The sequence below is a fragment of the Oncorhynchus gorbuscha genome, linkage group LG13 (assembly GCF_021184085.1).
Source record: "Oncorhynchus gorbuscha isolate QuinsamMale2020 ecotype Even-year linkage group LG13, OgorEven_v1.0, whole genome shotgun sequence".
NCBI classification, from domain to species: Eukaryota; Metazoa; Chordata; class Actinopteri; order Salmoniformes; family Salmonidae; genus Oncorhynchus; species Oncorhynchus gorbuscha.
Genome location: NC_060185.1, coordinates 40,314,864 through 40,335,789, shown reverse-complemented (window position 1 = coordinate 40,335,789; position 20,926 = coordinate 40,314,864). Strand labels below are relative to the sequence as shown.

The window sequence follows — 20,926 nt, the reverse complement described above, 5'->3', positions numbered from 1 at the left end:
AGTTAAAATCACAAGGCAGATTGAGTCCCAAGTAATCAGCGTACAGCAGCGTACTTTTCTTTAACATTAGCACCTTCATTTCGCTGTAGAAATAGAGAAACTTGTAGATTTACTGTATTTTCACCATAACTATACTAAACCTTTCAGGGGACAATGACACAACGTTCAATGAATGTCCTAAATACATTCTTGGGGACATCTCTGGACAAAGTGGAACAACACAAATCCTCCAGGTGACAACGACTGTTAAATTGAATTCATGTCAATTGTGCCTTTTAAATTAAAATATGTATTTATTTTATCACGTGAATTTCATGTGTTTTTTTTTCCCCGTAAGGCAACCCACTACTCAAGCAACATTATCTACTAAACGTTCAAATCCTGTTTCCTGTGTGTTTGTTGGTGTGTGTGTATATGTTCTCTGTAGGGTTTACATGGTAGCCATTTCTGCAGTGATCCGTGCAGACTCCGAGGTCAAACTTTGTGCCAGCCTTCTGCAGCCCAACGAGACCCTGGTCATGACCATGTATATGTCAGATCACCAATGAGCAGATCAAAATACTTCTCCAGGAGAGTTCTGACCAAGAGTTTCACCGCTGCTTCCAGTTTCAGGTCAGCTCAGCACTGGTCGACATCCAGAACCATTCAGTAAGAGTGTACTTTCTCTGCTTTGGTGGCTAAAAGAGGTGGCTAAAAACTTGCATTGCAGTTTTTATTGATCTGCAATTGATTGAATTGGGGCCTTAGTACCAACAGTGTAAAATATTATCCAGAGTAGCTATCAAAAGTTTGTCCTCCAAAATTCTGTTAACTTTCCCTAAAATCCCTGCTTTTCCAGAAATCCCAGTTGAACAATTCCTGATTTCTGGAAATCCTTCAAAATTATGTTTCTAAAGCTCTCATTGAGTGCTTGTCTTTGTCTTTTCTTTGTCTTTTTACAGTGCAGTTTAGAGTCATCACCTTGGATACCAGTTTTAGCCCTGTCAATCAGCTGGTGAGTGTTGAAAATGTGAAACATTGAATATCGAAAACAATTACTTATTTGGTCTTCCTTTAGAACGGTTTCTCCACTATTTCAAACGAAAAGACAGATACAGAGGAATCACAAGGATCACAACATAATACTGTGTGACGGGTTGGGGTTAATGCCCTGCAATAGACGAGCGTCCTGTCCAGGCTGCCTCAAGCTACAAAAACAGGAGATGGGCTCCTGCCCCATAGACAAGGACAAGGATTATTATGTACAATATACGGTAAAATCGTATTTTAAACTAGCTAACACGTCATAAACAACTCATTTGTACTTCATGAACAATAAGGCTTTGGAAATGGGAAATGTTTCGAACAACTATTGGGCAAAGTTAGCCTGTTTGTGTAGCCTGTGTATGATAAGGCTACACAAACAGTTGAGACACATCACTCAGAGCAAACATACTGTACACGTCTGCGTGGGTGGATTTCAAGGTCCTCAAACATTCACCACAAGTCACGATGTTTTCCACTCATATACAGTGCCTTGCGAAAGTATTCGGCCCCCTTGAACTTTGCGACCTTTTGCCACATTTCAGGCTTCAAACATAAAGATATAAAACTGTATTTTTTTGTGAAGAATCAACAACAAGTGGGACACAATCATGAAGTGTAACGACATTTATTGGATATTTCAAACTTTTTTAACAAATCAAAAACTGAGAAATTGGGCGTGCAAAATTATTCAGCCCCCTTAAGTTAATACTTTGTAGCGCCACCTTTTGCTGCGATTACAGCTGTAAGTCGCTTGGGGTATGTCTCTATCAGTTTTGCACATCGAGAGTCTGAAATTTTTCCCATTCCTCCTTGCAAAACAACTCGAGCTCAGTGAGGTTGGATGGAGAGCATTTGTGAACAGCAGCAGTTTTACACACAGGTGGATTGTGTTTATCATCATTAGTCATTTAGGTCAACATTGGATCATTCAGAGATCCTCACTGAACTTCCGGAGAGAGTTTGCTGCACTGAAAGTAAAGGGGCTGAATAATTTTGCACGCCCAATTTTTCAGTTTTTGATTTGTTAAAAAAGTTTGAAATATCCAATAAATGTCGTTCCACTTCATGATTGTGTCCCACTTGTTGATTTTTCAGAAAAAAATACAGTTTTATATCTTTATGTTTGAAGCTTGAAATGTGGCAAAAGTTCGCAAAGTTCAAGGGGGCCGAATACTTTCGCAAGGCACTGTAGCTGCTATCCGTGTGACTATCGGCTTTCGTCGATTCCGGAGCAAACATCAATTATTCCGGAGTTAGCCAGCTGAAGCGTTCCATCAATCACTCCTGGGCTACAATCACCTATCCGGACCCGTTTTACTGCCGACGCGGAGCCCCACCGGGCCTTCACAACTGGACTGCCGACGTTATCTACCCGAAGGAGTTATCCGGCTGGCTCCTCCATCGCGACGTTACCTGAACGCCCATCTGCGGCCCGCTAACCGTTAGCTGTCTTATCGGCTGCTATCTGAATAGACAATCGGACAAATGGCATATATTATTATTATTTATTTATTATTATTTTTATTTTATTTTTCTTCTTGGGCCTCTATAACTATATCTATTGTTTTTTTGTTGTTGTGTGATTTGGATTAATCCCCTCTGCCACACGGAACCCCACTAATCTACTGACGGAACGCAAGAGGTGGCTAATAACAGACCTCCATCCTATGCTAGCTTGCTACTGATGGCCTGGCTAGCTGTCTAAATCGCCGTGACCCCCAACCAACCTCTCTACTCACTGGACCCTTTTGATCACTCGACTAAGCATGCCTCTCCTTAATGTCAATATGCCTTGTCCATTGCTGTTCTGGTTAGTGTTTATTGGCTTATTTCACTGTAGAGCCTCTAGTCCTGCTCACTATACCTTATCCAACCTATTAGTTCCACCACCCACACATGCAATGACATCTCTTGGTTTCAATGATGTTTCTAGAGACAATATCTCCCTCTTCATCACTTAATACCTAGGTTTACCTCTGTTGTATTCACATCCTACCATACCTTTGTCTGTACATTATACCTTGATGCTATTTTATCGCCCCCAGAAACCTCCTTTTACTCTCTGTTCCAGACGTTCTAGACGACCAATTCTTATTGCTTTTAGCCGTACCCTTATTTTACTCCTCCTCTGTCCCTCTGGCGATGTAGAGGTGAATCCAGGCCCTGCAGTGCCTAGCTCCACTCCTATTCCCCAGGCGCTCTCTTTTGACGACTTCTGTAACCGTAATATCCTTGGTTTCATGCATGTTAACATTAGAAGCCTCCTCCCTAAGTTTGTTCTATTCGCTGCTTTAGCACACTCTGCCAACCCGGATGTTTACATTTACATTTACATTTAAGTCATTTAGCAGACGCTCTTATCCAGAGCGACTTACAAATTGGTGCATTCACCTTATGACATCCAGTGGAACAACCACTTTACAATAGTGCATCTAAATATTTTAAGGGGGGGGTGAGAAGGATTACTTTATCCTATCCTAGGTATTCCTTAAAGAGGTGGGGTTTCAGGTGTCTCCGGAAGGTGGTGATTGACTCCGCTGTCCTGGCGTCGTGAGGGAGTTTGTTCCACCATTGGGGAGCCAGAGCAGCGAACAGTTTTGACTGAGCTGAGCGGGAACTGTACTTCCTCAGTGGTAGGGAGGCGAGCAGGCCAGAGGTGGATGAACGCAGTGCCCTTATTTGGGTGTAGGGCCTGATCAGAGCCTGGAGGTACTGAGGTGCCGTTCCCCTCACAGCTCCGTAGGCAAGCACCATGGTCTTGTAGCGGATGCGAGCTTCAACTGGAAGCCAGTGGAGAGAGCGGAGGAGCGGGGTGACGTGAGAGAACTTGGGAAGGTTGAACACTAGACGGGCTGCGGCGTTCTGGATGAGTTGTAGGGGTTTAATGGCACAGGCAGGGAGCCCAGCCAACAGCGAGTTGCAGTAATCCAGACAGGAGATGACAAGTGCCTGGATTAGGACCTGCGCCGCTTCCTGTGTGAGGCAGGGTCGTACTCTGCGGATGTTGTAGAGCATGAACCTACAGGAACGGGCCACCGCCTTGATGTTAGTTGAGAACGACAGTTTGTTGTCCAGGATCACGCCAAGGTTCTTAGCGCTCTGGGAGGAGGACACAATGGAGTTGTCAACCGTGATGGCGAGATCATGGAACGGGCAGTCCTTCCCTGGGAGGAAGAGCAGCTCCGTCTTGCCGAAGTTCAGCTTGAGGTGGTGATCCGTCATCCACACTGATATGTCTGCCAGACATGTTCTAGCTGTGTCTGAATCCTGGTTTAGGAAGACCACCAAAAATTCTGAAATTTTAATCCCAAACGACAACATTTTCAGACAAGATAGAACTGCCAAAGGTGGCGGTGTTGCAATCTACTGCAAAGATAGCCTGCATAGTTCTGTCCTACTATCCAGGTCTGTACCCAAACAATTTGAACTTCTACTTTTAAAAATCCACCTCTCTAAAAACAAGTCTCTCACCGTTGCCGCCTGCTATAGACCACCCTCTGCCCCCAGCTGTGCTCTGGACACCATATGTGAACTGATTGCCTCCCATCTATCTTCAGAGCTCGTGCTGCTAGGCGACCTAAACTGGAACATGCTTAACATCCCAGCCATCCTACAATCTAAACTTGATGCCCTCAATCTCACACAAATTTTCAATGAACCTACCAGGTTCTACCCCCAAAGCCTTAAACACAGGCACCCTCATAGATATCATGCTAACCAACTTGCCCTCTAAATACACCTCTGCTGTCTTCAACCAAGATCTCAGCGATCACTGCCTCATTGCCTGCATCCATAATGGGTCAGCGGTCAAACGACCTCCACTCATCACTGTCAAACGCTCCCTGAAACACTTCAGCGAGCAGGGCTTTCTAATCAACCTGGCCGGGGGATCCTGGAAGGATATTGATCTCATCCCGTCAGTAGAGGATGCCTGGATATTTTTTTAAATGCCTTCCTAACCATCTTAAATAAACATGCCCCATTCAAGAAATTTAGAACCAGGAACAGATATAGCCCTTGGTTCTCCCCAGACCTGACTGCCCTTAACCAACACAAAAACATCCTATGGTGTTCTGCATTAGCATCGAACAGCCCCCGTGATATGCAGCTGTTCAGGGAAGCTAGAAACCATTTTACACAGGCAGTTAGAAAAGCTAAGGCTAGCTTTTTCAAGCAGAAATTTGCTTCCTGCAACACTAACTCAAAAAAGTTCTGGGACACTGTAAAGTCCATGGAGAATAAGAACACCTCCTCCCAGCTGCCAACTGCACTGAAGATAGGAAACACTGTCACCACTGATAAATCCACCATAATTGAGAATTTCCATAAGCATTTTTCTACGGCTGGCCATGCTTTCCACCTGGCTACTCCTACCCCGGTCAACAGCACTGCACCCCCCACAGCAACTCGCCCAAGCCTTCCCCATTTCTCCTTCTCCCAAATCCGTTCAGCTGATGTTCTGAAAGAGCTGCAAAATCTGGACCCCTACAAATCAGCTGGGCTAGACAATCTGGACCCTTTCTTTCTAAAATTATCTGCCGAAATTGTTGCCACCCGTATTACTAGCCTGTTCAACCTCTCTTTCGTGTTGTCTGAGATTCCCAAAGATTGGAAAGCAGCTGCGGTCATCCTCCTCTTCAAAGGGGGGGACACTCTTGACCCAAACTGCTACAGACCTATATCTATCCTACCATGCCTTTCTAAGGTCTTCGAAAGCCAAGTCAACAAACAGATTACCGACCATTTCGAATCTCACCATACCTTCTCTGCTATGCAATCTGGTTTCAGAGCTGGTCATGGGTGCACTTCAGCCACGCTCAAGGTCCTAAATGATATCTTAACCGCCATCGATAAGAAACATTACTGTGCAGCCGTATTCATTGATCTGGCCAAGGCTTTCGACTCTGTTAATCACCACATCCTCATTGGCAGACTCGACAGACTTGGTTTCTCAAATGATTGCCTCACCTGGTTCACCAACTACTTCTCTGATAGAGTTCAGTGTGTCAAATCGGAGGGTCTGCTGTCCGGACCTCTGGCAGTCTCTATGGGGGTGCCACAGGGTTCAATTCTTGGACCGACTCTCTTCTCTGTATACATCAATGAGGTCGCTCTTGCTGCTGGTGAGTCTCTGATCCACCTCTACGCAGACGACACCATTCTGTATACTTCTGGCCCTTCTTTGGACACTGTGTTAACAACCCTCCAGGCAAGCTTCAATGCCATACAACTCTCCTTCCGTGGCCTCCAATTGCTCTTAAATACAAGTAAAACTAAATGCATGCTCTTCAACCGATCGCTGCCTGCACCTGCCTGCCTGTCCAGCATCACTACTCTGACTTAGAATATGTGGGCAACTACAAATACCTAGGTGTCTGGTTAGACTGTAAACTCTCCTTCCAGACTCACATAAAACATCTCCAATCCAAAGTTAAATCTAGAATTGGCTTCCTATTTCGCAACAAAGCATCCTTCACTCATGCTGCCAAACATACCCTTGTAAAACTGACCATCCTACCAATCCTCGACTTTGGCGATGGCATTTACAAAATAGCCTCCAATACCCTACGCAACAAATTGGATGCAGTCTATCACAGTGCAATCCGTTTTGTCACCAAAGTCCCATATACTACCCACCATTGCGACCTGTACGCTCTCGTTGGTTGGCCCTTGCTTCATACTCGTCGCCAAACCCACTGGCTCCATGTCATCTACAAGACCCTGCTAGGTAAAGTCCCCCCTTATCTCAGCTCACTGGTCACCATAGCATCTCCCACCTGTAGCAAAATTATTCAGCTCCTTTACTTTCAGTGCAGCAAACTCTCTCCAGAAGTTCAGTGAGGATCTCTGAATGATCCAATGTTGACCTAAATGAATAATGATGATAAATACAATCCACCTGTGTGTAATCAAGTCTCTGTATAAATGCACCTGCACTGTGATAGTCTCAGAGGTCCGTTAAAAGCGCAGAGAGCATCATGAAGAACAAGGAACACACCAGGCAGGTCCGAGATACTGTTATGAAGAAGTTTAAAGCCGGATTTGGATACATAAAGATTTCCCAAGATTTAAACATCCCAAGGAGCACTGTGCAAGCGATAATATTGAAATGGAAGGAGTATCAGACCACTGCAAATCTACTAAGACCTGGCCGTCCCTCTAAACCTTCAGCTCATACAAGGAGAAGATTGATCAGAGATGCAACCAAGAGGCTATTGCACAAATCTGGCCTTTATGGAAGAGTGGCAAGAAGAAAGCCATTTCTTAAAGATATCCATAAAAAGTGTTGTTTAAAGTTTGCCACAAGACACACCAAACATGTGGAAGAAGGTGCTCTGGTCAGATGAAATCAAAATTGAACTTTTTGGCAACAATGCAAAACGTTATGTTTGGCGTAAAAGCAACACAGCTCATCACCCTGAACACACCATCCACACTGTCAAACATGGTGGTGGCAGCATCATGGTTTGGGCCTGCTTTTCTTCAGCAGGGACAGGGAAGATGGTTAAAATTGATGGGAAGATAGATGGAGCCAAATACAGGACCATTCTGGAAGAAAACCTGATGGAGTCTGCAAAAGACCTGAGACCGGGACGGAGATTTGTCTTCCAACAAGACAATGATCCAAAACATAAAGCAAAATCTACAGTGGAATGGTTCAAAAATCCAGGTGGTAGAATGGCCAAGTAAAATTCCAGACCTAAATCCAATCGAGAATCTGTGGAAATAACTGAAAACTGCTGTTCACAAATGCTCTCCATCCAACCTCACTGAGCTCGAGCTGTTTTGCAAGGAGGAATGGGAAAAATGTTCAAGCTCTCGATGTGCAAAACTGATAGAGACATACCCCAAGCGACTTACAGCTGTAATCGCAGCAAAAGGTGGCGCTACAAAGTATTAACTTAAGGGGGCTGAATAATTTTGCACGCCCAATTCTTCCGTTTTTGATTTGTTAACAAAGTTTGAAATATCCTATAAATGTCGTTTCACTTCATGATTGCGTCCCACTTGTTGTTGATACTTCAGGAAAAAAATACAGTTTTATATCTTTATGTATGAAGCCTGAAATGTGGCAAAAGGTTGCAAAGTTCAAGGGGGCCGAATACTTTTGCAAGGCACTGTACATATGAGATGAGTATGTAAACAAAGTGGCATAGTTAAAGTGGCTAGTGATACATGTATTACATAAAGATGCAGATGATATAGAGTACAGTATATATGTATACATATGAGATGAATAATGTAGGGTATGTAAACATTATATTAGGTAGCATTGTTTAAAGTGGCTAGTGATATATTTTACATCATTTCCCATCAATTCCCATTATTAAAGTGGCTGGAGTTGAGTCAGTGTGTTGGCAGCAGCCACTCAATGTTAGTGGTGGCTGTTTAACAGTCTGATGGCCTTGAGATAGAAGCTGTTCTTCAGTCTCTCGGTCCCAGCTTTGATGCACCTGTACTGACCTCGCCTTCTGGATGATAGCGGGGTGAACAGGCAGTGGCTCGGGTGGTTGTTGTCCTTGATGATCTTTATGGCCTTCCTGTAACATTGGGTGGTATAGGTGTCCTGGAGGGTAGGTAGTTTGCCCCCGTTGATGCGTTGTGCAGACCTCACTACCCTCTGGAGAGCCTTACGGTTGTGGGCGGAGCAGTTGCCGTACCAGGCGGTGATACAGCCCGACAGGATGCTCTCGATTGTGCATCTGTTGAAGTTTGCGAGTGCTTTTGGTGACAAGCCGAATTTCTTCAGCCTCTTGAGGTTGAAAAGGCGCTGCTGTGCCTTCTTCATGATGCTGTCTGTGTGGGTGGACCAATTCAGTTTGTCTGTGATGTGTACGCAGAGGAACTTAAAACTTACTACCCTCTCCACTACTGTTCCATCGATGTGGATAGGGGGTGTTCCCTCTGCTGTTTCCTGAAGTCCACAATCATCTCCTTAGTTTTGTTGACGTTGAGTGTGAGGTTATTTTCCTGACACCACACTCCGAGGGCCCTCACCTCCTCCCTGTAGGCCGTCTCGTCGTTGTTGGTAATCAAGCCTACCACTGTTGTGTCGTCCGCAAACTTGATGATTGAGTTGGAGGCGTGCATGGCCACGCAGTCGTGGGTGAACAGGGAGTACAGGAGAGGGCTCAGAACGCACCCTTGTGGGGCCCCAGTGTTGAGGATCAGCGGGGTGGAGATGTTGTTGCCTACCCTCACCACCTGGGGGCGGCCCGTCAGGATGTCCAGTACCCAGTTGCACAGGGCGGGATCGAGGCCCAGGGTCTCGAGCTTGATGACGAGCTTGGAGGGCAATATGGTGTTAAATGCCGAGCTGCAGTCGATGAACAACATTCTCACATAGGTATTCCTCTTGTCCAGATGGGTTAGGGCAGTGTGCAGTGTGGTTGAGATTGCATCGTCTGTGGACCTATTTGGGCGGTAAGCAAATTGGAGTGGGTCTAGGGTGTCAGGTAGGGTGGAGGTGATATGGTCCTTGACTAGTCTCTCAAAGCACTTCATGATGACGGAAGTGAGTGCTACAGGGCGGTAGTCGTTTCGCTCAGTTACCTTAGCTTTCTTGGGAACAGGAACAATGGTGGCCCTCTTGAAGCATGTGGGAACAACAGAATGGGATAGGGATTGATTGAATATGTCCGTAAACACACCAGCCAGCTGGTCTGCGCATGCTCTGACGGCGCGGCTGGGGATGCCGTCTGGACCTGCAGCCTTGCGAGGGTTGACAAGTTTAAATGTTTTCCTTTTCCTCATGTCGGCTGCAGTGAAGGAGAGTCCGCATGTTTTAGTTGCGGGCCGTGTCAGTGGCACTGTATTGTCCTCAAAGCGGGCAAAAAAGTTATTTAGTCTGCCTGGGAGCAAGACAACCTGGTCCATGACGGGGCTGGTTTTCTTTTTGTAATCCGTGATTGACTGTAGACCCTACCACATACCTCTTGTGTCTGAGCCGTTGAATTGAGATTCTACTTTGTCTCTATACTGATGCTTAGCTTGTTTGATTGCCTTGCGGAGGGAATAGTTACACTGTTTGTATTTGGTCATGTTTCCGGTCACCTTGCCCTGATTAAAAGCAGTGGTTCGCGCTTTCAGTTTCACGTGAATGCTGCCATCAATCCACGGTTTCTGGTTTGGGAATGTTTTAATCGATGCTATGGGAACGACATCTTCAACGCACATTCTAATGAACTCGCACACCGAATCAGCGTATTCGTCAATGTTGTTGTCTGACGCAATACGAAACATATCCCAGTCTACGTGATGGAAGCAGTCTTGGAGTGTGGAATCAGATTGGTCGGACCAGCGTTGAACAGACATAGCCCACCTATACTTTAGCCCAAACAACTACCTCTTTCCCTACTGAATTTAATTTATTTATTTATTTTGCTCCTTTGCACTCCATTATTTTTATTTCTACTTTGCACATTCTTCCATTGCAAATCTACCACTCCAGTGTTTTACTTGCTATATTGTATTTACTTTGCCACCATGGCCTTTTTTTGCCTTTACCTCCCTTATCTCAGATCATATGCTCACATCGTATATAGACTTGTTTATACTGTATTATTGACTGTATGTTTGTTTTACTCCATGTGTAACTCTGTGTCGCTGTATGTGTCGAACTGCTTTGCTTTATCTTGGCCAGGTCGCAATTGTAAACTTGCCTACCTGGTTAAATAAAGGTGAAATAAAATAAAAAATAAATAAAATACTAGTGGTGTCGTTAAACTGCTGAACCTAGATCTGCACAGTTGATGAAGCCCGGTAAAGATGGCCACAAGGCTAGATCCGTTTGATTTCTTACCCGGCGCAATTTCACGGAGCAGTGGAATGATACACAGGCCTAATCTGCTATTGAGCGCGCCAGACGGTGTAAATGAAGCGCACCAAAAAGTTGGTACATGCGCAGACCATTCAGTCATTGGCGCAGACAGCCAGTAATGTTGACAAACAACTGGGGAGGGGCCAATTGCACGGTAAGTAGCTACAATTTTCCGTTCTTGTATGTAGCTATTTTCTTCGATGTTTTAAGCAGTGTTGTACAAATACCATATATTGTACATTTGCTTGGCGTTATTACTGGCTAAATAGCTAGTTTACGTTAAATCATAACATTAGCTATTAGCAAAGATGCTTTGTGACCCGTCGCAGCTTGAAGGAACCGCTGGAATAATGCAGCTTTATGCTAATGCTAGCTACATATTCGTCATATATACAAGTAAACATCTGTATTGTGTCTTGGTTAGTTAACTTACTACTTTAGAAAGCTGGATTCGGCATTTAGAATTTTTATATTTCGTTGCAGCTGTTTGCATGACGTCTTCGGCAATATAATGCATCTGCTAAAGTTACCGGGTAATGTTCGCTAGTTATTTGTTGAATGAGGTACTACGCTCGCGGCTACGTTGTAGTGTGTAACGTTGACTAACTACTGAAGGGGCCTAAAGAGTACTGTTATCACTTCAATGAAACACACAGTATATTTCCTTGAAGGCTTTCTAGATTCTAGTTGAATACACGCAGAGCCTGTATTAATGTTTGGATATCAGAGGTTTTAGGTTTGTGATTGGGTTTCTGTAGCCTAGTTTGTTTCCCCCCCAAAATAACCAACTTGTCCATTTTCCTCAAGCCTGTTTATCTCCCGGGTGAATGAAGGAGATTCTCTTTCCAGTTGACACTGTGAAAATGAAGGGGTGAGCTAAAAATACATGTATTTAACCATCATCAATTTTTAACCAAAGCTACTTCCACATGATTTGTTGTAATACATTTGAGTGTTGGGCTGGATGATCAAATATATATTTTTTTGTCACATACACATGGTTAGCAGATGTTAATGCGAGTGTAGCGAAATGCTTGTGCTTCTAGTTCCGACAATGCAGTAGTAACCAACAAGTAATCTAACCTAACAATTCCACACACAACTGTAAAGGTATAAAGAACATGTACATAAAGATCATATTCTAGTACAAGTTGAAAGAGTGGTGTGTTACTGTGTATTATCATTGTTCTTCTCATTTTGTTATGTAGTCAACAGAAAAGTCCAGACCCGGATGAAAGTACACATGTCATTGAAGAAGGTAACGAATGTCATGTGGAAAGGAAATAATGCCCCTCAAAACATCAGAAGACACCCATGGTATTTTCTTGCTTATATTATAGAGTTTTTTTGCTCTTTCAGGTGCAGTGGCTACAGCTGATGACCCATCAGCTGCCATCGCCACCATTCAGTCTGCCGCCACCTTCTCCTCAGAGCATCCCATAAAGTATCTGTTCAAGACGGAGGGAGCTGGGGGGCAGGTAGGGGAGCTGTACTACCCTCCCGCTGGGCAGGTACAGTTAGGGAGAGCATACTCTACAGGGCTCACTAGATCTAGCTGAAGTCTCTGAGCTAGAGCTCTGAGCCCAGCCAATGCCCATCCACAGTTTTCTGAGGCTCAGTCTTCTGTCATTACTAATGACCGATTTGATGTTTCGCCCAGCAAACCTGTGTGTTTTCTTTTTGCTGAAGGTGACATACAGAGTCATCCAGGTGTCTGATGGACAGTTGGAGGCTCAGAGTGATGGAGCCACAGCGGTCAGTGTGCTCACTGGATTCCCTGCAGCCACACAGCCTATGACCCAGGTGAGAATTTATACGAGCGGGACTTGGGGCTCTCCCAGCGGGAAACACTGTTTTGAAATTATGCCAAAATTAGTAATTTCAACCTGTTTCTGGTTGTAATTACATACATTTTAACCAGTTTTGTCCACCAGGCTAGTAGTATTCAATCAGATTCTGTAAATCAAACAGCATTGTTTTTCATCTGGGATAATACAGATGATCTACTCTATTCCTCTACTTCTACTCCTTACTGTATACAGTTCTGATTGTTATTCAACACTGACAAAGGTGTCCTCTTACTGTAGGCTGTGTTCTCTCAGTCCGAGGGGTTGGAAGGGGACGGCACTGAGACGCATTACACCTACTACCCTGCCACCATCGCTGATACTTCACCAGGCACCATGGTAACCAGCGTGGTGCAGGCATCTGATACACATCTAAGTCAGAGCACTCCCACTGGTGAGGAGATTAAGGAGACTCAATCACATAGAATGAGTAGATCCCATTTCTATGCTCCACCAGGTTATGCATTTATTTCCAATTGGCTTTCCATTTTGATTGACATTTGATATTGATACATTTATATGGACCATTTGGATTGACGGAAGCAAGGGACTTCTTTGTTCTTTGTTTCAGGGCAGTTGTATGTGATGATGTCCCCCCAGGAAGTGCTGACTGGAGCTAACCAGAGGTCCATTGCACCTCGCACACAACCTTACAACACGTAAGCTGCCATTTTGATCAGTACAGTAGGTACTGGACTGGAGAAGCCAGGAGAATCATCACAGTTACCATACTAGTTAGTCACACTGTCCCGTGCACATTCATGTTTCTTTTTGTGTTGGGTCTTAATTACTTAGCCTTGTTACTGTTTTAGCTGCACATAGGTATGTATACTGTGTATGACAATGGTTTCCATGGTAATATCTGTTTATTCATGTCTATACTGATTGTGTCTTGCAGAAAATCAGAGGTCCCACGCACTTCTAGAGATGACAAAAGGCGAGCCCAGCACAACGAGGGTGAGACCTAGATAGCCATCATAAATTACTCATACAATACTTCATATGAAATGTCTATTAAATGCTAGTTGGGTTTGCATGTCACGTTGAGCTCAGAATCATATGTTGCCCTGCTTGCCTACTCAAATTTGTTATTGTGTAATTTGTCTCCAAGTTGAACGTAGACGCAGGGACAAGATCAACAACTGGATTGTCACGCTCTCAAAGACCATCCCAGACTGCAACATTGACCCTACCAAGTCAGGGCAGGTCAGTATCAGTAATGAGGTCAGTATCACCATAAAATGGGTCACACTCTAGTCTCATGGGTATGGCCAGGAGTTTTTCTTGAACATGTCAACTGACTAGAAAGAATTTAGCTATAAAAATGAGGACCTAGAGTTTTTCCATGTCAGAACACATTCTCAGGAAAAACATCCTGGCCCTACATGGGAGAGGGTGACACGGTCCTTCTGTTTTGGTCCAGAGTAAAGGTGGGATCCTCTCCAAAGCCTGTGACTATATCCAGGAGCTTCGGCAGAACAACCTTAGACTAGGGGATGACCTAAGCACCCTGGAAAGGCTCAGAATGGACAACCAACTACTGAGGCAGGAGGTAAGACCCTCTGGCTGTGTTTACACAGGCAGCCCAATTCTGAGCTGATCGGATTGGTCTAAAGACCAATAAGTGGGAAAAGATCTGAATTGGGCTGCCTGTGTAAATGCAGCCTACTATGATTCATTCACGCTTTGTAATCGGTTCAGGTTTGGATTTTGCTGATTAGGCTGTAGGATTAGTGAGTGAGAGATTTTTGTTCTATCATCAATCCTGTTCACCTACTTACTGCAACACTAATTGTATGCAATCACACATAACCACAGAAAAAAATGTGTGTTGGAGATTTGACAGCATTGTAGTCAGACTGCGCAACATCACTGATCTACGAATCACTGTGCATCCAAACAACAACATATTAACTACTTATAAAGTGATCAAGGGTTACAGGGTCTGCACCTCGCTGTGCTCAAACTGTACCCCTCAAACATGCTGAAAATGTAACTTGCAAACAAAATACCAAACCATAGGATAGTTTTTCACAAATCCATGCATCAGCTGTAATAATAGGCTTTGATTGAGCTGCTTTTTCCCTCCAATTTTGCACAGGTAGAAGACTGGAAATCCAAGAACCAGATTCTGAGGAACCAGATGCGACAGAATGGCATTGTTGGAGCAGCAACGGCAGACGCTCAGTGATGGGTAGTCAGGGGAGAAGAAGGATGTTAGATCATAGAATTTGAATATCTCAGTGGAGGAATGGTAGAATTACCTTGTGACAGAACTTTTGACCCCAAACCAGAAGAAAATTCTCACTTCACTATAAAATCAGTCTGATGGAGTTTGCAGATCAGGTCATTAAATGGTCACATTTTACATACGGAAAACCATCTTAGCTCTTATAAATGAAGATTTTTCCCACAGCTATTCAGCTGTCATGTACATACAATTGTTTAGCTTTTTTACCTTTGACACAATTGCGCTTCATTGTATCAAGTATATTTAGTAACTCTTAGTGTAAGTCTCAAAATATATTTACATTTGATACATCTAGTATCAGATGTCCCCACTTCCAGAAATTGCTCAGCACTTTGTTTTTCTAAAGTTGTCAGTAGAATATGTATTACAATGATATACATATTGTAATAAAGGATCTTTGTATTGGTAAATGATGATGGAACTTCACAATTGAGTGAAAGACGTAATGGGATTGAGAGCTTTCTGTTCTGTTCGCTTATTGAATCCACTATGAACATCAGTTGTATCATTCTGAGTTTTCATTTCATCATTAGCTAACCTAGTACATAATGTATGATTGTCATTAGCATTTTTAATTAAACAAAAATATACAAGTAATATGGACGTATGAACTACATTTTCTAACTTTACTGTTTCCTGAATGCATGTAAGTTATGTGAACTCGTCGGCAGGGGGTCATCATTCGGAGACTGGCCCTTTAAGAATTAGACTACAGTGTCGCAGTCACATTTCGACTTGAAATTGTATGGGTTCACAATTTAGCTGTTTATTGTACTGTATCGCATAAACCAATGTATTTGATGTAGTTTACAAGCGAATAAGACTCGGGCCAAGAAAATTCTATGCATTTTATTGGTAACTGGCCACAGCACCGTTCTATAAGCTCAGATGAACGTAAGTTGTTTATGTGAGCAGGCGAGGTTTTGGTGCAGAGTTCGCATACGTGGTTGGTCCATTTCACAACACAAGCAGGTCAATGCACACAAACAAACTGCACTTTAAATAATACCAAATCAGACTTTCCGCCGCACAAGGTAGGCAAACTACCAGAATAATGCAAAGATGTAGTTTAGTTTTCTCAGGAAGAAACGGGTATGTTCAATGACAGCGTTCAGTCAGTCTCGGAGTGTTACGTAAGTCTCCCTATTCACCTTCTTGACTAGGGCAGGCTGAGGTGTGGGCGAGAGCGATAACTGGTCACTATGCTAATTCCTGTTGAAATATATTCAAGTATTAACATATTTTGGGGGAATAATATTTTAAGAAGAGTACAGGTGTGCCACAACTGACAAACCCACATCCCTTTACTTCAATATTTGTCATTTTTCTAGAATGATGTCATGTTTGTATGGACAGCAGACTGGGGTACCAAATGCATTGTTGTCTGGGATAGGAGAAAATCAAATCCTGGATTCCTGGTGGGAGACGTGAACAAATGAGTTATCAGTCAAGTTAATGACTGTCGACTGCCCTTACAGTTTTGCTGTACTACATGTCTTATACTCAGTCCCTTATACATAAATACATTATTGAATTCCTTTAACTTTGGAATATCCATTTCTCTCCAGGCAGCAGTTGTGCAGTGAGGTCTATCTGGTCACACATGCAGACTAGTAAGTACAGTAACATGTAGTAACAGTATTGACACGTGTCTCCCATTCCAGGTATAAGCACTGAGTGCTGGGCAACTGCTAATAACTTCCCTGTGGAGAAAGTAGTGAATGACGGCTATGAGCAGGGGCTGATAACTCACAGATTGCAGGGGATATGTTTTGTGCAGACCAGAACTTTGATATTACTCAGGTTGTCCCCTTCTTCAGCTCCAAGGTAAGATATCATATGTGCTCCTTCTGGTGAATAACAACATATACCTCACCTCTGAGAAACTGTAACCAAATTCATAGTGGAGTAGTTTTTTTTGGCCTAGTTTACATGTTAGTATCTCTCTCTTTGACTTAGCATGGAGAGCTGGCCATATACTATGAGCAAGAGGAGGGGGAGAAGAGCAGCTCAAGGGGTATAGTGGGGGTATGCACTGAGACCCACTGGTAGGCAAGAGGAAAAATCAATCCATCTTGATACCAATACATTGTTGATAACAGTACTAACATTTGATGACTGTATGGGTCATTTGCCACCAACAGAAAAGCCTAAAAGCCTAGGTATCTCTGTGTATTTTAGGATAACTCGCTTCCTTGAGAAGTCACAGGAGGGAGTGACAGCATTGCATCTGGCCAGTGTGGTGTTCTACTGCCTTACCTCTCAGATTTCATCATCCTGCAGCCACAAGCCCAGACAGGACCTTCAGCAGATTCTGGGTCAGTAATGACTGTGAAAACGGCAATGTTTGGGATCAGTTTTCAATTCAGTGACTTCTGGAAGTGAAATGTATTAATAATTGCCTGTTGTTTTACAGAAGGATTTTCTAGTCATGATTTGAATTTCAATTCACTTTCTGAATTGAAAACTGAATTGACCCCAACCCAGGTTATTATTGTATCGTTAGTACTGTCTATCAAATCAGTTAGCAACTAACACTGCTTTGACAAAGCAGAACTTCACTCTCAAATATGATACCAACATTCCTTGCCAGGTGGTAAGTGTCTTCACTACAGTCTCTCTAGTTAAAGGCCCACTCTGTGATATTTATTATGTATTTTTGTTCATTTGAATTAATGATACCCATTCATTCTTGAAGAATGTCACTTATAAATGTCTCATGAGCCTATCATGACAGTGTATCCTGTAAAAGTCCCTGAGAGAATACTGTTTTAAATGTTTCTTCTATATTTTATAGATTAACCACATAGTAATCAATATTTGTTCTGAGTCATATACTTCTTGATTTTTGCCTTTCTTTGGTATTATCTTTTCTATCTCGAACTCCCTTTGTGTTAATAATTACATACTATTTTTTATACAATTTTATAACATTCTCATCTCAGAAAGTTTAAGAAGAATAACATGTTACTCTGGAGTTCACTCTACTCATGTGCCAAATGATCAACCTGTGTTTTAAGTTGTTTTGTTCCTTTGTTAGCCCTAGGACTACTACTACTGAGCTGAGCCAAGCCAAGCTGTACTATGCTGGCATGGTTACTGTAGTTGTTGTAATTGTCCTGGAAAGGACTAAAATGGTGTCTTCTTTTCATTGCTGGTCTATGAGGGCCTTGTCTACATGGACTTTAGCAAACAACTGATGGATGAACAGGGCTATGGTATTTCAAATGTGCAGTCTCAATAGCTATTATGGCACATAAACATATATTATGAACTCTTATAAATAATATCAAATCAAATGTGGCCCATGTACCAAGTGTGTATCAAACTCTGAATCAGAGGAGGTGAAGCGATCAGATCTCTGTAACTGAATATGTTAGGTGCATAACCCAATCACACATAGAAAAGCCACAGTTGTGTGAGTTCAGCTACATTCAGCTCAGAATTGTTCCAACCTCAATGGAAAAAACAGGCAGCTGCTTTTGACTTGTGGCCTGCTCTCTGCTCTCATAACCGCCATCGATAAAAGACAGTACTGTGCAGCCGTCTTCATCGACCTTGCCAAGGCTTTCGACTCTGTCAATCTCTGTCAATCACCATATTCTTATCGGTTTTTCGGATGACTGCCTTGCCTGGTTCACCAATTACTTTGCAGACAGAGTTCAGTGTGTCAAATCGGAGGGCATGCTGTCCGGTCCTCTGGCAGTCTCTATGGGGGTGCCACAGGGTTCAATTCTCGGGCCGACTCTTTTCTCTGTATATATCAATGATGTTGCTCTTGCTGCGGGCGATTCCCTGATCCACCTCTACGCAGACGACACCATTCTATATACTTTCGGCCCGTCATTGGACACTGTGCTATCTAACCTCCAAACGAGCTTCAATGCCATACAGCACTCCTTCCGTGGCCTCCAACTGCTCTTAAACGCTAGTAAAACCAAATGCATGCTTTTCAATCGATCGCTGCCTGCACCCGCATGCCCGACTAGCATCACCACCCTGGATGGTTCCGACCTTGAATATGTGGACGTCTATAAGTACCTAGGTGTCTGGTTAGACTGCAAACTCTCCTTCCAGACTCATATCAAACATCTCCAATCGAAAATCAAATCAAGAGTCGGCTTTCTATTTCGCAACAAAGCCTCCTTCACTCACGCCGCCAAGCTTACCCTAGTAAAACTGACTATCCTACCGATCCTCGACTTCGGCGATGTCACCTACAAAATGGCTTCCAACACTCTACTCAGCAAACTGGATGCAGTATATCACAGTGCCATCCGTTTTGTCACTAAAGCACCTTATACCACCCACCATTGCGACTTGTATGCTCTAGTCGGCTGGCCCTCGCTACATATCAATCAAATTCAATCAAATTTTATTTATATAGCCCTTCGTACATCAGCTGATATCTCAAAGTGCTGTACAGAAATACATATTCGTCGCCAGACCCACTGGCTCCAGGTCATCTACAAGTCCATGCTAGGTAAAGCTCCGCCTTATCTCAGTTCACTGGTCACGATGGCTACACCCATCCGTAGCACGCGCTCCAGCAGGTGTATCTCACTGATCATCCCTAAAGCCAACACCTCATTTGGCCGCCTTTCGTTCCAGTACTCTGCTGCCTGTGACTGGAACGAACTGCAAAAATCACTGAAGTTGGAGAATTTTATCTCCCTCACCAACTTCAAACATCAGCTATCTGAGCAGCTAACCGATCGCTGCAGCTGTACATAGTCTATTGGTATATAGCCCACCCATTTTCACCTACCTCATTCCCATACTGTTTTTATACTGTTTTTATTTATTTTTCTGCTCTTTTGCACACCAATATCTCTAACTGTACATGACCATCTGATCATTTATCACTCCAGTGTTAATCTGCAAAATTGTAATTATTCGCCTACCTCCTCATGCCTTTTGCACACATTGTATATAGACTGCCCCTTTTTTTCTACTGTGTTATTGACTTGTTAATTGTTTACTCCATGTGTAACTCTGTGTTGTCTGTTCACACTGCTATGCTTTATCTTGGCCAGGTCGCAGTTGCAAATGAGAACTTGTTCTCAACTAGCCTACCTGGTTAAATAAAGGTGAAATAAAAAATAAAAAATAGAGATCCTCTGTGAGCGAGTTTTAATGACTCCAACCTAAGTGTATGTAAACTTCCAACTTTAAAAACACACATGCACAAACTCCCAATAACTATTGATCAAGTGGACTTTGTCTCATGCAAAATAATGTTAATTTTAATTATGCATACAAACAATTTGAAATATCGTGATTAGTAGATCAGTATAATCACATAATGTTGCCCTATTATGTGGTATGAATGTATTGAAAAGTGGATCTTTTTTTGGGAAAACAAGAAACTGGAAGTTCTGCTGCTTGCGCACACAATCAGCATATACAATGAGTATAAAACATGAACAACCCCTTACTAATATATAATCAACTGTGGGAGCAATTATTAGGAAATGGAAGACATACAAGACCATTGATAATCTCCCTCGATCTGGGGCTCCATGCAAGATCTCACCCCGTGGGGTCAAAATGATCACAAGAACGGTGAGCAAAAATCCCAGAACCACACGGGGGGACCTAGTGAATGACCTGCAGAGAGCTGGGACCAAAGTAACAAAGCCTACCATCAGTAACACACTACGCCGCCAGGGTCTCAAAATCCTGCAGTGCCAGACATGTCCCCCTGCATAAGCCAGTACATGTCCAGGCCCGTCTGAAGTTTGCTAGAGAGCATTTGGATGATCCAGAAGAAGATTGGGAGAATGTCATATGGTCAGATGAAACCCAAAAACTTTTTGGTAAAAACTCAACTCGTCGTGTTTGGAGGACAAAGAATGCAGTGTTGCATCCAAAGAACACCATACATACTGTGAAGCATGGGGGTGGAAACATCATGCTTTGGGGCTGTTTTTCTGCAAAGGGGCCAGGACGACTGAACCGTGTAAAGGAAAGAATGAATGG

General features: G+C 43.3%; 1 protein-coding gene across 9 annotated transcripts; it reads left to right on the top strand.

Annotated features, from left to right (window-relative positions):
- The first annotated feature begins 147 nt into the window (after nucleotides 1-147).
- LOC123992867 (upstream stimulatory factor 1-like) lies at nucleotides 148-15,541 on the top strand. 9 transcript variants are annotated; one of them, XM_046294441.1, is made up of 13 exons: nucleotides 148-233; nucleotides 428-612; nucleotides 942-994; nucleotides 11,654-11,717; nucleotides 12,055-12,104; nucleotides 12,206-12,357; nucleotides 12,536-12,649; nucleotides 12,934-13,087; nucleotides 13,265-13,352; nucleotides 13,592-13,650; nucleotides 13,805-13,917; nucleotides 14,117-14,245; nucleotides 14,795-15,541. In XM_046294441.1, the coding sequence occupies exons 4-13, from the start codon at nucleotides 11,674-11,676 to the stop codon at nucleotides 14,882-14,884; spliced, it is 993 nt and encodes a 330-aa protein (XP_046150397.1). In that variant the 5' UTR covers nucleotides 148-233; nucleotides 428-612; nucleotides 942-994; nucleotides 11,654-11,673; the 3' UTR covers nucleotides 14,885-15,541. The 9 variants fall into 9 exon arrangements, with proteins under 9 accessions (XP_046150397.1, XP_046150395.1, XP_046150399.1 ...); XM_046294439.1 differs by having other exon boundaries at nucleotides 428-648; XM_046294443.1 differs by lacking the exons at nucleotides 148-233; nucleotides 428-612; nucleotides 942-994 and adding an exon at nucleotides 10,921-11,000 and having other exon boundaries at nucleotides 12,949-13,087.
- The last annotated feature ends 5,385 nt before the right edge of the window (nucleotides 15,542-20,926 follow it).